This window comes from Podarcis raffonei, chromosome 4, assembly GCF_027172205.1.
Source record: "Podarcis raffonei isolate rPodRaf1 chromosome 4, rPodRaf1.pri, whole genome shotgun sequence".
NCBI lineage: Eukaryota > Metazoa > Chordata > Lepidosauria > Squamata > Lacertidae > Podarcis > Podarcis raffonei.
The window spans coordinates 57,675,535-57,690,906 of record NC_070605.1 but is presented as its reverse complement, the minus strand read 5'-3'; the positions used below and the strand labels follow the sequence as shown (position 1 = coordinate 57,690,906).

At 42.9% G+C, this 15,372-nt stretch overlaps 1 protein-coding gene across 8 annotated transcripts in view; it reads left to right on the top strand.

Moving 5' to 3' along the window:
- The window catches only part of LOC128413058 (cystathionine beta-synthase-like protein), a 42,339-nt gene that overhangs the window by 13,799 nt on the left and 13,168 nt on the right, over positions 1 to 15,372 (top strand). For 7 of the 8 annotated variants that reach the window (XM_053386825.1, XM_053386826.1, XM_053386827.1 and 4 more), the window contains exons 2-11: positions 2,816 to 3,027; positions 3,206 to 3,312; positions 3,903 to 4,037; positions 7,507 to 7,586; positions 7,947 to 8,081; positions 9,540 to 9,609; positions 11,272 to 11,363; positions 12,832 to 12,957; positions 13,711 to 13,795; positions 15,032 to 15,137. In XM_053386825.1, coding sequence (XP_053242800.1) covers positions 2,822 to 3,027; positions 3,206 to 3,312; positions 3,903 to 4,037; positions 7,507 to 7,586; positions 7,947 to 8,081; positions 9,540 to 9,609; positions 11,272 to 11,363; positions 12,832 to 12,957; positions 13,711 to 13,795; positions 15,032 to 15,137 — 1,142 coding nt within the window. In that variant the 5' untranslated portion in view covers positions 2,816 to 2,821. Of the gene's footprint in view, positions 1 to 2,813; positions 3,028 to 3,205; positions 3,313 to 3,902; positions 4,038 to 7,506; positions 7,587 to 7,946; positions 8,082 to 9,539; positions 9,610 to 11,271; positions 11,364 to 12,831; positions 12,958 to 13,710; positions 13,796 to 15,031; positions 15,138 to 15,372 lie in introns of all 8 variants that reach the window. The other variant, XM_053386824.1, reaches the window with a different exon arrangement.

Sequence of the window (15,372 nt, the reverse complement as noted above, 5' to 3'; positions counted from 1 at the left end):
ACTGTCAGAGAGGAGGTTCTTTTCCTTCAATCTGGATGCCAACAGTTCGGCAGAGTCCTTTGACAAGCTGAGGTCGCGAACTAGATCATTCAACTCCTTTTGGGAAAATGGATGTGGAGCATCATCTTCAAGAAGCACTTCTTCTTCTTCATGTCCTTCAACACTGGAGGCATCTTCGTCACTAATGTCAGGAAGTTCTCCGAAGATAGGCACTGGAATTTCATCACAATCTCTACAGGACGACGTGCTGATTGAAGATCAGGATACTTGAGGCTGCTCCGGTTCTTTCTGTTGATCCCAGTCACATCAACAGCGCAGAAGTAGCAGTCAGTGACATGGTTTGTCGGATCCCTCCAAACCATGGGAATTCCAAAGTTCAGACTCCTCTTGCCATTGGTCCACCCACGTAGAGTCTCGGTGCATGCCTTGCACACCATGTGTGGCGCCCAAGCTTTATCCTGGTCACCAAGTTTAATACCAAAATAAGCATGGTAAGTAACTTTATGCTTTGCTGCACCAATTTATGGAAGATTTCGATGGAAGATGACTTCAAACTGATCCCTTTTCGACATAATCACCCAGAACTATCGGACCTGAATACTTCTTGTCATTAAAATAATCATTTCCAATCAAAACAATTATTCGACATGGCATTTTACCCCCACCAACTTCTTCTAAAATGCTCCACACAAGCGTACATGTGAGCAAAAACGTAAAAAAACAACATGTGGCCATAGCTCAAAAACTTGACCTGATTGAGCAAAACCAATGTGATTTTTGGATTCAGCGCATCAGATTCGTCCTAAATCAACTGAAAAAACGCAGACAACAAATTTGTTGTTGACCAGTGTTATTTATTGATATAACTGGGCCTTTTAACCTCTTGTTTCCTGAGATCTTGGAGAAAAGCATTGCCTGCTGCGTGTGGTATAATAAGGGAAATAACATTTTCTTTCAGGTCACATAAGTCATATTATAGGACAATTTGCAAGATGATCATGGGAGCTGAAAGGAAAGGTTACAACATTTGGCCATTTTTAGGGCAAGTAAAGGAGGCTGGGGGACATGGTAGAGATACATAAAACTCTACCTGCTGTGTAGAAAGTGAACAGAGAGACATTTTCCTCCCTTCTACTATTAGACCAGGGGACGTGGGTGGTGCTGTGGGTTAAACCACAGAGCCTAGGATTTGCTGATCAGAAGGTTGGCGGTTCGAATCCCTGCGACGGGGTGAGCTCCCATTGCTCAGTCCCAGCTCCTGCCAACCTAGCAGTTTGAAAGCACGTCAAAGTGCAAGTAGATAAATAGAGAAGGTAAACGACGTTTCCGTGCTCTGCTCTGGTTCTCCAGAAGCGGCTTAGTATGCTGGCCACATGACCCGGAAGCTGTATGCCGGCTCCTTTGGCCAATAAAGCGACATGAGCGCCGCAACCCCAGAGTTGATCATGACTGGACCTAATGGTCAGGGGTACCTTTACCTTTACTATTAGACCTGGCATCATCCAGTGAAGCTGAAGGCCAGAGGTTTGGGGACAGACAAAAAGAAATACTTTTTCACGCAGTCTGTAGTTATCTATGTAACTCACTGTCACAAGATGTAGTAAGGGGTTTAGACAAATTCATGGGGCCTCAGGTGATCAATGGATCCTTGTCCTGATGGCTGTGCACTACCTCCACTGCTGGGGCTCCGGGGAGAGTTCTGTTTGCGCCCAGGTTCTGCTTTGGAGCTTCTAGTTTTGGCATCTAGTTAACCACTGTGAGAATAAGATGCTGGACTACATGGGCCATTGGCCTGACCCAGCAGCGGTGTTCTTTTGTTCTGTTCAATATTGGGAATTGTGCGATCAGAACCAAGGTAGGGAAATGAATTCCAGATGAACTAGTCTAGAATTTGTAAAAACCGTGGAAGGTGTCCCCCCGCCCTCTTAATTTACTGAGATGTTCCTGGTGTGTGAGAGAGAATCGTTATCAGGATTGGAGAGGGTACAGCTCTGTGTTAGAGCATATGCTTTTCATGCAGAAGGTTCCAGAGTTTAACCTTGGATTCCCAGCTGAAAAAAGGACTGGGTACCAGCTCGATGGTGATGGGAAAGGCATTTGCCTGAGAGCCACTGCCTATGAGAGTACAGTCGTACCTTGGATCCCAAATGCCTTGGTACTTGGACGTTTTTTGTTTTTTTTAATGATATTTATTAGAAGTTTAAAAATTACAGAAAAAAGAAGAAAAGAAAACAGCAAAAAATTAACAAAACATACATTACAATACATAAAAAACAAAGGGAAAAAAGCATAAAAACCAATATAACAATAACAATAAAAAACACACATCCAATATTCCATACCTTTATCTTTCATTTACTTGTTTCATCGACCTCCTCACACCTCCGTTTTTGTATTCTAGTTTAGTTATTTGTTTCAGCAAATTCTTTCCATCTTTCTCAATTTTTATTGGGTAGGTACTTGGACGTTTTGGCTCCCAAATGCTGCAAACCCAGAAGTGAGTGTTCCAGTTTGCGAACATTCTTTGGAACCTGAACGTCCGGCGCAGCTTCCGATCGGCTGCAGGAACTGCAGCCGATCGGAAGCCGTGCTTTGGTTTCCAAACGTTTTGGAAGTCGAATGGACTTCCAGAACGGATTCCGTTCGACTTCCAAAATGACTGTAACTAGTACTGGGCTAGATGGATCAGTTGTCTCACATACAGTAAGGGCATGTCATTTTAGGTGGTAAAACTTAATTTTTTGCATTTATTGACAATTACTGTATTTTGCCTAATGGCGAGTGAAAATTTCATTAGTCCCTTTCTTCCCTTGAGGTCACAATGCCATCGTTTCCCACAGAAGCCGGGATGGACACCTTGGCTTGCTCTCACTTCTCAGCCAGCTGCACACCCAATGGAATTCCGGAGAAGGAGCCTTGCAACTCCCCAGAGAAGGAGAGGAAGTGGATCAGGCCTGACATTCCAAGCAAGTGTACCTGGGAGCTTGGGAAATCTCCTTCTGAGTCGCCCCATTGCCATGTTGCAAGGTAAGCTGCCATTCAATAGAACCACAAACTGAGGTCTGATTAGCTTTGGTAGTTAGAATCCAGCGCACTCGTTTGGTTTGATACTTTGCAAGCCATGTTGAGGTGCTGGTGGATATTGCTGTGGGGTTTACAGTTGTTTTCCATCCCTGCTCTATGCTCCTGTATCTTTCTGGTTTAGATCCGAGACTCCAAAAATTATGCCAGACATCCTCAAGAAGATCGGCGATACTCCCTTGGTGCGAATCAACAAAATTGGGAAGCTCTTTGGACTTAAATGTGAACTTTGTAAGTATCTTCTGGTTAGCTGGAGTTGTAAATGCAAACATTTGTGCTGTCGCAATGATCAAGAAGGACCAGTTCAGCCAGGATTTTGGTAGTGTTTGCTGTAAACTCGGCTTGACTGTAAAGCCACTGGCCAGTTCAAAAGAGAAATACAGCATTGGGCTGATTCAGAGCTGATATCTCAAAACCTTTTTGTTTTGACACCTGTGTTAAATTATATTTCTTTAATTTTACTTCTGTCATTTGTAGACTGCCCAATTGACAATGTCCTCTGGACTGACATAAACCAGAAACAATAAAAAGAAGCCTAGAAAAATAAAATATAACTTATCACAGTACAGAACTAACTAAATAAATAAACTAGTAGTGCCAAAATGAATGAATAATTAGTGGGTGTTGTCTGCAACGGGGTGCAAAGGAAGTGGGAAGCTATTGCTGCACCATGTGTGTTTGTGCACCCAGCGAGGCTATAAATTGGCCAGGTGCATTTTTCCCCTGAAAGAGGGCTAGACATTAAAAGCTGACGTGTCCCCTCTTTTTGATAAACGGGAAAAAATGAAACCTACTTGAAACATAGTCTTTGTGCTTTCCAGTGGCAAAATGTGAGTTTTTCAATGCTGGAGGGAGTGTGAAAGACCGGATCAGCCTAAGGATGGTAGAAGATGCTGAAAGGGATGGGATTCTGAAACCTGGAGATACCATTATTGAACCAACGTCAGGAAACACAGGTATGGTTGCTTGGGAGTGAGAGCAATTGTAGTGTGACTCTGGGCTGTGTTGTTGGGCATAGCAGTAATGCAGACAGGAGGATAATAGGACAGGGATAGCTGAACAGGTATCTGGGGAGCTTTATTTCTCCCCAAAATGGAAGCATCATGATGGATATGAGAACGTTAAGCCCTCCCATTGAAGTCATTGAGATAATCAAGCAATATCTCTGATGTAAAGTCATGGAGCTCTTTGTGTTTACCAAACTGAATGAGAAACACTGTCAGAGCTAGTTTTCCCAACAGTTTACCTTTTAGAATCTATGTTCACTTGCAATTTTTTTTTAAAGGAAACTCATCCTTCTTTTAACAATTTCCAGTCCTCTATTAGATTATGCTGTTAAGGTGCTACACTCAATATGCCAGCAAATCTGGAAAACTCAGCAGTGGCCAGAAGATTGGAGAAGATCAGTCTACATCCCAATCCCAAAGAAGGGCAGTGCCAAAGAATGCTCCAACTACCGCACAATTGCACTCATTTCACACGCTAGCAAGGTTATGCTTAAAATTCTACAAGGAAGGCTCAAACAGTATGTGGATCGAGAACTCCCAGAAGTGCAAGCTGGATTTAGAAGAGGCAGAGGAACCAGAGACCAAATTGCAAACATGCGCTGGATTATGGAGAAAGCTAGAGAGTTCCAGAAAGACATCTACTTCTGCTTCATTGACTATGCAAAAGCCTTTGACTGTGTCGACCACAGCAAACTATGGCAAGTTCTTAAAGAAATGGGAGTGCCTGATCACCTCATCTGTCTCCTGAGAAATCTCTATGTGGGACAAGAAGCTACAGTTAGAACTGGATATGGAACAACTGACTGGTTCAAAATTGGGAAAGGCGTACGACAAGGCTGTATTTTGTCTCCCTGCTTATTTAATTTATACGCAGAATACATCATGCGAAAGGCTGGGCTGGATGAATCCCAAGCTGGAATTAAGATTGCCGGAAGAAATATCAACAACCTCAGATATGCAGATGACACAACCTTGATGGCAGAAAGTGAGGAGGAATTAAAGAACCTTTTAATGAGGGTGAAAGAGGAGAGTGCAAAATATGGTCTGAAGCTCAACATCAAAAAAACGAAGATCATGGCCACTGGTCCCATCACCTCCTGGCAAATAGAAGGGGAAGAAATGGAGGCAGTGAGAGATTTTACTTTCTTGGGCTCCATGATCACTGCAGATGGTGACAGCAGCCACGAAATTAAAAGACGCCTGCTTCTTGGGAGAAGGGCAATGACAGGCCTAGACAGCATCTTGAGAAGTAGAGACGTCACCTTGCCAACAAAGGTCCGTATAGTTAAAGCCATGGTTTTCCCAGTAGTGATGTATGGAAGTGAGAGCTGGACCATAAAGAAGGCTGATCGCCGAAGAATTGATGCTTTTGAATTATGGTGCTGGAGAAGACTCTTGAGAGTCCCATGGACTGCAAGAAGATCAAATGCATCCATTCTTAATGAAATCAGCCCTGAGTGCTCACTGGAAGGACAGATCGTGAAGCTGAGGCTCCAGTACTTTGGCCACCTCATGAGAAGAGAAGACTCCCTGGAGAAGACACTGATGCTGGGAAAGATGGAGGGCACAAGGAGAAGGGGGCGACAGAGGATGAGATGGTTGGATAGTGTTTTCGAGGTTACCAGCATGAGTTTGACTAAACTGCGGGAGGTAGTGGAGGACAGAGGTGCCTGGCGTGCTCTGGTCCATGGGGTCACGAAGAGTCGGACACGACTAAACGACTAAACAACAACAACAATTAGATTATGCTTTCAACAGAGCTGTGGAACGTTACTCATTCGTATAGACACAATGTGATATCACATCCAGAGGAGAAAACAAGTATGGAGAAAGCTTTAGTTGTCCTTGTACGCTGGTACAGTATAATGGTTAAGGACATGAACTATGAGCTGGAAGGTCCCTTGTGTGAATCACATTAATTCAGCCTTGAATTCACTTGATAGCTTTTACTGCGTCTCTGTCAGACACCCCCCCCCAAATCATCATCATGTTATATAAACAGCAAATGTCGCCTGTTCCTTTTCACTCAAAGCCTTGGAAACTGTTACATCAAAGTGTTGTTTGAAAGCCCAAGGTGTCCAAGGACTGATGATGTGGTTTAATTGATCAGAAGTTGTTCAAGGGCCTTTGAATTCTTAAGTTCATTGATGCTCCGCTTAAAACTCAGCAGTCAAGTCCCATTGTGATGTCAGAGAAGGTAAACCAATGGTAGCCAGAGCTGCCATGACACCTCTGGCTGCAAAGAGAGACTGTGAAATCAGAACTGATTAGCATCAAAAAATGGGGGTCATGCAGAGAGGAAGAAATGGAGGGGGCGGTTGGAAGACTGAATAAATCATTGAACACAGAGGAGCTTTCAAAGGGGAACAGAACCATGATCTGTTGTAATGACAGGGCCTAAGCTAATCTGTAACACGGGGGCGTTGTAAGGATTACTGAGCAATGTATATGAACAGATAGCTTTTCCTAACTGGTAAGCAATCTTATTGATTAGCTTTTCACTCTTCTCTTGGGAATTTTCCAGTGCTGCATAATTCCGCAAACATATTAGAACATCAATACTGCTTTTGTTAAAAAGAACAGTGTGATCTTTGGCATCTCTTAAGATCTAAGCTGTACCTCTTGCTCTCGTACACTCTCAGAAAACACAGACCGCTCTGTTGTGGTTCTGTTCTGCACAGGCCGAGTTTAGAGTGTTATGATTGTGTTACGTACAAGTGGACACAAAACTTCACAGCAGGCAGTTGTCCTTGTAGTTGAAACAGCCTTAGTTTTTACAGTCAATGTATTGAATGCTTTCTCGTCAATCTCTGAAATGGTACCTTCCAGTGGTTAGCGATATTGCCCCCTGATGTCTGGGGAAAAGATGAAGCAGGATGTAATCCTAAACTGCCATGTGTGTTGGGAGAGAAGCATACACACAACTACAGCCAGAAACTTGGCTAAACATGCAGTCTTCAGGTTAATATAAAAATGGCTTGTTCTATCAGTATGAGTACCCAGTTGGTCCAGAATGAAAGGACATACATTTCAGGTATGTCATAACTCAGCCTACAGAAGGTCTCAGGTTCAAATCCCTGGCATCTCTAGAAAAGATTGGAAAAGGTTCCTTTCTGAATACCCGGAGAGACACGTCAGTTGGTGTAGACCTGCCTTCCCCAAACTGGTACCTTCTCAGATGTTTTGAACCACATCTCCCATTATCTTTGACCATTGACCATGGTGGCTGGGACTGTTAGTAACTCTAGTCAAAAACATCTGAAGCACACTAGCTTGGGGAAGACTGATATAGACAGTACTATACGAGATAGGCAACTAGTTGGACTCTGTATAAGGCTGGTTCCTCTGCTCCTGCAAGGGAAGAGTTTTAAAATATAAATGTGTGGCTTCCTTCAGTGATGCGTTTCCTTGGTTCCAGGGATCGGACTGGCTTTGGCAGCTGCAGTGAAAGGCTACCGCTGTATCATCGTCATGCCAGAGAAAATGAGCATGGAGAAGGTCAGAGCTTCTTGTCATTTCAGATGCTTACAAATCGTCACTTGTTGTGTAATTGGTTAACTGGGACATCGTTAGCCAGCAACGCAGATGGCTGCATATGGGGTAGATGCTGTTTAGTAAAGTAGTTCTGAAACTTGCTGTTTCAGTGAGGTAGCAAAATGTTTAATGAGGTTCAGGATTTGGACTGACATTCAGTATTTAAAGTTTAGTCTGGCATTACGCTGGGAGTAAAATAGCTAACATCTGAATTAATACATAGTGAAAGTCACTCAAAGTCTTATAGCTTAAAGTTTAATTTCCCCATTGCTCAGGTGTTGTGTGGCGCATTTCACAAATTTGCTCCCTCTTTTTTGAAACCAGGTGGATGTTCTGCGAGCTCTTGGGGCAGAAATTGTGAGGACTCCAACTACTGCTAGATTTGACTCTCCAGAATCTCATGTCGGCGTGGCGTGGAGACTGAAAAATGAAATCCCTAATTCCCACATATTGGATCAGGTAAAGAGGCAGAAGGAGAGAAGTATTTCAGATAGCTAGGTCCTAAGTGGAATACAGTCCTTTTCATTCATCGTTCTAATATCTCAGTGAAGCTGATGTTATAATTCCCAATTCTCAGGCAAAGGGATGGAAAAGTCTCTGCCTGAAACCCGGGACAGCCTTCACAGGTCAATATAGACCAGTCTTCCCTGACTTGGTGCCTTTCAAGTATTTTGGACTACTCATCCCATCAACATCAGTCGGCGTGACTAATGGTCAGTTATGACTGGAGCTGTAGTCCAGAACATTTGGAGTGGCACAGGTTGGGAAAGGCTGATGTAGACAATACTGAGCTAATAGAACCAATGGCTTGTTTCATTATAAGTCAGCTTCCTATATAATCTTAAGTCAATTGGACTAAAGTTAATTGCACTTAACTTGTCCTCCAACTCATACACAATTGTCATCCTGTGGTGGGGCTCTGTTGTGGGCTAGTTAGCCACTGAAGAGGAGCAAACATTGGTGGTACGTAAGGAGCTTGAACACCTCTAAAAAAAAAAAAATTAAGTTAAGTAGTGCTGAGACCATAATTGGAACTCCCTTCCTGTTGCTGTCTGATAGGTTCCTTCACTGTATTCTTTTCGGTGCCTGCTGAAGACATTTTTATTTAGATAAGTCTTCCCAGGTGTTTAGAAAGTATGTATGAGTTCTACTTTGTTTTAGCCTATTCTGTTGTGGGTTAAACTTTTGGTATGTTTTAAATTATGGTTGTGAACTTTTTAGTGAGAATTTTATTGTTTTATCTTTTTTGTAAACCACTTTACAAAATCAAGCGGTATGTAAATTTTATGAAATAAATAAAATAATAGTACTTTGGCATGTTCTCCTCTGGGGGCATATCAAAGAACAGGGCCTTCTCCGCAGTGGCCCAAAATTCCAGAAACCAGATCCATGGAAGATCAGGCAAGTGCTATATGTAGAGATTTTCAAGTGGGCTTTGAAGACTTTCGCTTCCTCTCTGTAACTTTATGTGGATGAGGTAAATTAGACTGTCAAGATAATGCCCTAAATTGAAACTTCTACTGAGTCAGGCCACTGGTCATCTAGCCCAGTTTTGTCTACTGGCAGCTGCTCTCCAGGGTTTCAGGCGGTTTTTCCCAGCTCTGTCTCAAAACACCAGGAATTGAACCTGGCTCCTTTTGCATGTGCTCTGTCATTGAGCTATGGCCCTTCCTGATAGCATGAGGATTTGGTGTGGTGGGTTGTTCTTGTGTTTACTTTTTAGATTATTATTTAATGGGCTTGCTTTTAATGGTACTTGTAATAGCTGCTTTTTGCTATTGTATACTGCTTTGTGGAGGATTCTTCCTTCAAAAATCAGCTTATAGATTTATTAAACATTTAAGTCCAGCAACAGCCCTCTTTGTAAACTTGCCAGGCTGTTCTTTTTCTACATTTTCCTTTCATTTTTCAACATAGTACCGCAACGCCAGCAACCCCCTGGCCCATTACGATTCCACGGCTGAGGAGATCCTGCAGCAGTGTGATGGTATGTTCAGCTGGCGGGTAACCCTTGGGCCCCTCATCCTAGATGCTTTGAGGAAAGGGGGATTCTGGGAAATTGCAAGGCTACTATAGGGCCAGGATGCATAGAGACGTGGCATCAGTGGGTGTCCAACAGCCCCCAAGCTACTTTTCTCCTGCAAGTTTGCCATGCCCGAGAATTATAGAGTTGGAAGGGACCCCAAGGGTCATCTAGTCCAACCCCCTGCAATGCAGGAATCTCAACTAAAGATCTGTGACAGGTGGCCATCCAACCTTTGCTTAAAAACCTCCAAGGACGGAGAGTCCACAACCTCCCAAGAAGTGCTATGACGTCTTTTAATTTGCATGGTGTTCTAATGGCTGGAACCAAGATAAGGCTTCAACATTGCTATAACTTAGCAATTCCACAGCACATCCCAGTGCATAACGTATTTTACAATTCTTATCTCAAATTATTCTCAAAATAGCTCTCTGTGGCTGGTTAGGCTCGGTGCCAATTAACACGTTGCAACAAAGCGGATGTACTACCATGTATTTGTGTCACTGGGTAAATGAGGTACATGTCTGCTTCACACATTATCAAGTACACCCTAAATGGAGTGTGGGGTGGACCTGCGACATCCACAACATGTGAACCAGTAGCTAGAGACAGTGCTTTACCTAAAACCATCAGTGGAGCTTTGTGCCAGAGCAAAGATTTAGATATTGGTTTCCCATCTTGAAAGCCCATATCTATAGCTCTAAATGAGTATTTCATAGATCCATAGATACAGGATTATTGTTTCATTTGCTTATGTATTATTACATGCCCTAGGCTTTCAGGACCTGGCAGGCCAGACAGATTAGTAAATAAATATATTTGCTGGCATTTGCTATAGTGGAAATGTGAATCTAGGATTCACATAATCTATGGATTCTCTCTTATGTTTATGCAATTAATCTGGGCTCCAGTTGATGTTTTGGGGAACAATTCTATGATTAAGTTGTGATTCCTGCATTATAGGTGGTTGGACTAGGTCATGTTCACAGTACAGTCGTACCTCTACTTACGTATTCCTCTGGATACGGAATCTTTGGGTTACGGCCATGGCAAACCCGGAAGTGTATACTTCCGGGTTTCGCCGTGCGTGCATGTGCAGAAGCGCACCTCTACTTACATAATTTTCAGGGTGTGAACAGACCCCCAGAATGAATTACAGTGGTACCTCGGGTTAAGTACTTAATTCGTTCCGAAGGTCCGTACTTAACCTGAAACTGTTCGTAAACTGAAGTACCACTTTAGCCAATGGGGCCTCCTGCTGCTGCCGCGCCGCCGGAGCCCGATTTCTGTTCTCATCCTGAAGCAAAGTTCTTAACCTGAAGCACTATTTCTGGGTTAGCGAAGTCTGTAACCTGAAGCGTATGTAAACTGAGGTACCACTGTAAGTTCGTATCCGGAGGGTCCACTGTATAACCTATTGCATTTTTTGCATTTGCTAGCTTAAAGCCAGTAGAGGGAGCTCCCACATAGCATTTTTGTCTGATGAAATGTGTTTCTTCTGCCTGTACCATACTGAGGCAAAAACCTTTATACTAGAATTCTCTAAAAGACTGTATCCATTCAGATTTGTGTCTTTAATTCTTTTTGGCCACTTCAACTGTACACATGTTTCTGCCTCTCTGATAGGTCATGTAGACATGATTGTAGCTGGAGCGGGTACAGGAGGCACCATCACTGGCATTGCCCGAAAACTAAAGGAGAAATGCCCTGAATGCAAAGTAAGTCCCAGGCTAGGGCAGGCATCTCAATCACTGCTTCATCCTTTTCCATGGTTCATGGATTTATGTGATCCTGAGCCTTATTGGGATATAGGGAGTCTCATGAGCCTTGTGTTTTCTTCACCCTGTTACATTATCTCTGTTTGTCAAGCCTTCTGTTCTCATGTTCAAGGATGGGCCCAGGCAGACAGGAATTTCTGTCCTTAAAGCAGGCACTGGGACCTGTGAGACAGGCTTCTCACGACCAGAGTTTGCTTCCATTCTGTTCTACGGCCCCTGGGGTGACAGCCTTCACCATGCACACAGATCTGCCCCCAAAATGGAGCTCATTAGCAGTCATGGTGCCTGGGAAAAGCACTGTTGTTGCCATGATGTCATGGATTGCCACCAGCTGTATCATTGATTGCTGCCTGTTCACTTGCTATTTGCATTTTTATCATGTGTGTATGTCTAAGGAAAGTTGGGACTACTTGCACAGGCAGAACATTCTTATGTAGACCAGCTCATTATGTTCATGTTAAGCATTCTTGATGCAAGTGTCCTGTATACTGTTGCACACCTTGTGTGCAGCAGTCTGGTCATCACTCATTCCTTATCCTTAAATATGCACCTGGAAGCCCACAAGGGAAAAGCAGTTGAGGAACAATTCTGAGCAGAAAACCAGCAGTCAAGGATAGGGTCAAGTACACCCCAGAGCCAGTCGCCTTGGCATGGATGTTGAAATCATCCAAAACCAGCAGTCCAGAGGTTCCTCAACACCAGCTCTGTCAGTTCAGGCAGGGAGACTCTAGCAAGGTGGGCAGTAAACGAACAGAATCCCTAGTCTATTCTGATTGCCCAATGCCAGGAACACAAACTCTAGATCAACCCCCCAAACTAGACAGAAATTCCTATACTTTTTAAAATTTGGGAAGAATTGTGTGAAATTTGCCAGCAAGGTCACCCCTTTGGAGAATGTGAATACTACCAATTTTCAGAAAGATAGTTCAAAGAATCTAATAGTTTTATTGTGTCCAACATAGGCATTTCATCCTCGCATGAAACAGAATACTTAGTAGAATCTTAAGAGTAATAAAACACACTGGACATCTTGTATCCTGTACTGTGATTCCTTACAAAATTTGAGTGATATAGAGATGTATGTCACTGAGCACATAATATCATGTTTCCGTCTGTATCACCTGTTGGGGTTATATATATGTAATGAGAGCTAGCATCTGAATGGGATCCAGAGCACACTTGTTGACATTCGCCCTTTCACTAAGCCAAACGAAAGCAGTGTAGGAGCAAGTGAGTTTTTTCATGTGCTTTAAAAGCAATGATTGACATCAGGTTTGGTGTTTTCCAAGTTTTAATGACAGGGAAAACATCTTTGCGATGCCACAACAATTTTGACTTACCATGACTGATTTAACAATGCTATTCTTGATAGCCAAACACTGACTCAATGCTAAAAACTCTCTTGCAGATTATAGGTGTTGATCCCGAAGGATCCATTCTTGCAGAGCCTGAAGGACTAAATAATACAGACAGGACAACATATGAAGTGGAAGGGATTGGATACGACTTCATCCCTACTGTTCTGGACAGATCAGTAAGTCAGACTCCCCTCATGTGCATGCCTGCTGAACACATCTTGCTGGTGTGTCCATAATTCTTATGTCTTTGGAAAGGCCTTTTTTGCATCTGATTTCCTGCTGTGAACTTAGTCACGCTTCCTCAGGAAATGCATAGACACTGAGTGTTTAGCTTTGCTTTCCAAGATTTCCTATGTCCTTTTTCATAGATCCTCATCACTCTTTGTCTTTATTTCCCTATGGCTACACGTGGCTCATTCCTTGCCAAAATAATGCAGGCAGAGCAAATAATGGAGCTCAGAAATGCATATGCAAATGTGCCTAATATTTTCCCATTGAGCAGTAGAAAATCTGTGGATGTAGTCAGCTGCCTTCTGCTGACTCAGACCATTGGTTGGTCTAGTTCAATATTGTCTACACTGGCAATTGCTGCTCTCCAGGGTTTTTGGGCAGGAGTGTTTAGCAGCTGTACCTGAAGATGCTAAGGATTAAATATAAACATCCACCATTGAAATGCACAATAAAACAACCCCATTAATACAGCACAGCAGTTGTAACAGGAGACTGAGGAGATCGAGGGGATGCAGCAGGAAGACAGTTTCCAGACTTCTCCCAAATTTGTGGCAGTGAACCCAAGAATCTGCCACTAGAATCCATGTCTTCTGTCCCACACTGAATTTCTTGGCCTGCTTAGTATCGACTTAAGGGCCCAAGTGCGGAGACAGGTTCAAGGCTTCATGTTTTTTTTGTTTCCTCACCCTTTCTTCCAGTTGGTGGACAAATGGTACAAGTGTAATGATGAAGAATCTTTTGCCTGTGCGCGCATGTTAATCAGAGATGAAGGATTGCTGTGTGGTAAGTGCTTTCTGAGGGCTATATTTATATTCATTGAGAATTGAGTACTCAAGGTGACAGTAACAGTTGAGAAGGAACCTCTTTGCTCTTGAGACCAAGTCATACTTTCCTATTTGTCACACTTGTGGGTCACTGGTATATGAGTACTGTAAAGCATCCCGTTTGGTAGCTTTTGAAAAAATAAATAAAAACAGCAGTAGATTGTTGTGAGGGGCGTATTCTTAATTGCCTGCATAGGCCTGGCAGAATAGAAAAGTATTCCGCAGGCATTCAGAAGTTGGCACAGAAGGCACCCGTTGTCCAGACATTAGAAGATAATGTCACTTATTTTAGAATATATATCCAATTAAGCACCTGCAACTGTACCTGTAGTTGCTTCTCGGCTTCAGCACACAATAAAGGCAGCTCTAATTATGGAGCCCTTTCTTATTTTAATTTTTTTATTTAAAACAAAGATAAAACAACTACATACAGTCAGAGAATCATCTCTGAATACTCCACAGAGCTTTGTCAAAGCGTTTATGCTAAAATCATCACAATCTTAAACACAAAATGATGCATTATAACCTCCATCGCTTTGGCGGTTCCAACTGAACATTTCCATGAAAGGATGAGTCTTTGCTGCTATTTGCTGGCTCTTGCAGAACACCAAGCTTTTCTGAACAGAAAGAATGAGGAAATGATTGCTTGGGTTGTTTTCTTCCCTCCGACACCACTGTTGCCTGTATGATACACATGCCAGTCTTGGTTGTAATATGGCAGTAGCAGAAAGGCAATCTTGAGAGGAAAGGCAAAAGATTCAGTTAGAAAAGTAAGCTCCAACGTGCTGATTTTTTTGCCAACATTTTTACATAACTCCATTACACCATTTAACAAGATTGAATTTCCAGTGCATTTCTGGGAACAAGTTGAGAGATAGTGGCTTGCACCAGGCTGGTCTATTTAATGATGCTCATCTTATCCTGGGGCGAGTAGGAATATGTCCTTTTTATAGTTATTGATGGATGAGCACTTTGGGGCACTTCTGTTGTTGTTTGAATACTTGTTGTGCTGTATGTATTTTATGACTTGTAAGTCACTTTGAGACAACTTTTTTGTGAAAATTGATGAGATGGTGATAATGGATACTTCGTTACGTGATCATTAGGCTCTCCCACTGTTCTTTGTCTCCTTTTACATCTGCATTTTCAAAATGGCTTCCATGCCGTTTTAATGGTGTCCTCTGTCTTCTGTCAGGCGGCAGCTCAGGCAGTGCTATGTCTGTTGCCGTCAAGGCTGCCAAAGAGCTGAAAGAAGGACAGCGCTGTGTCGTCATCCTTCCAGATTCTGTCAGGAACTACATGTAAGTAGCTGTCTTATTTCTCTGTTCCTGATGCTGACTGTGAGGTAGGGGACCCTGCCTGCATGACTAGCACTGCCCATTTGGCATTGCACCTCTGAATGTGATGTGGCAGCAGCATGGCTAAGTGGCTCCAGCACCGCTGCTGTAGTGTATGAAAGGCCGCTAACATAATAATAAGAATTAATAATAATAATTTTATACCCCGCCCATCTGGTGGTTGGGTTTCCCCAGCCAC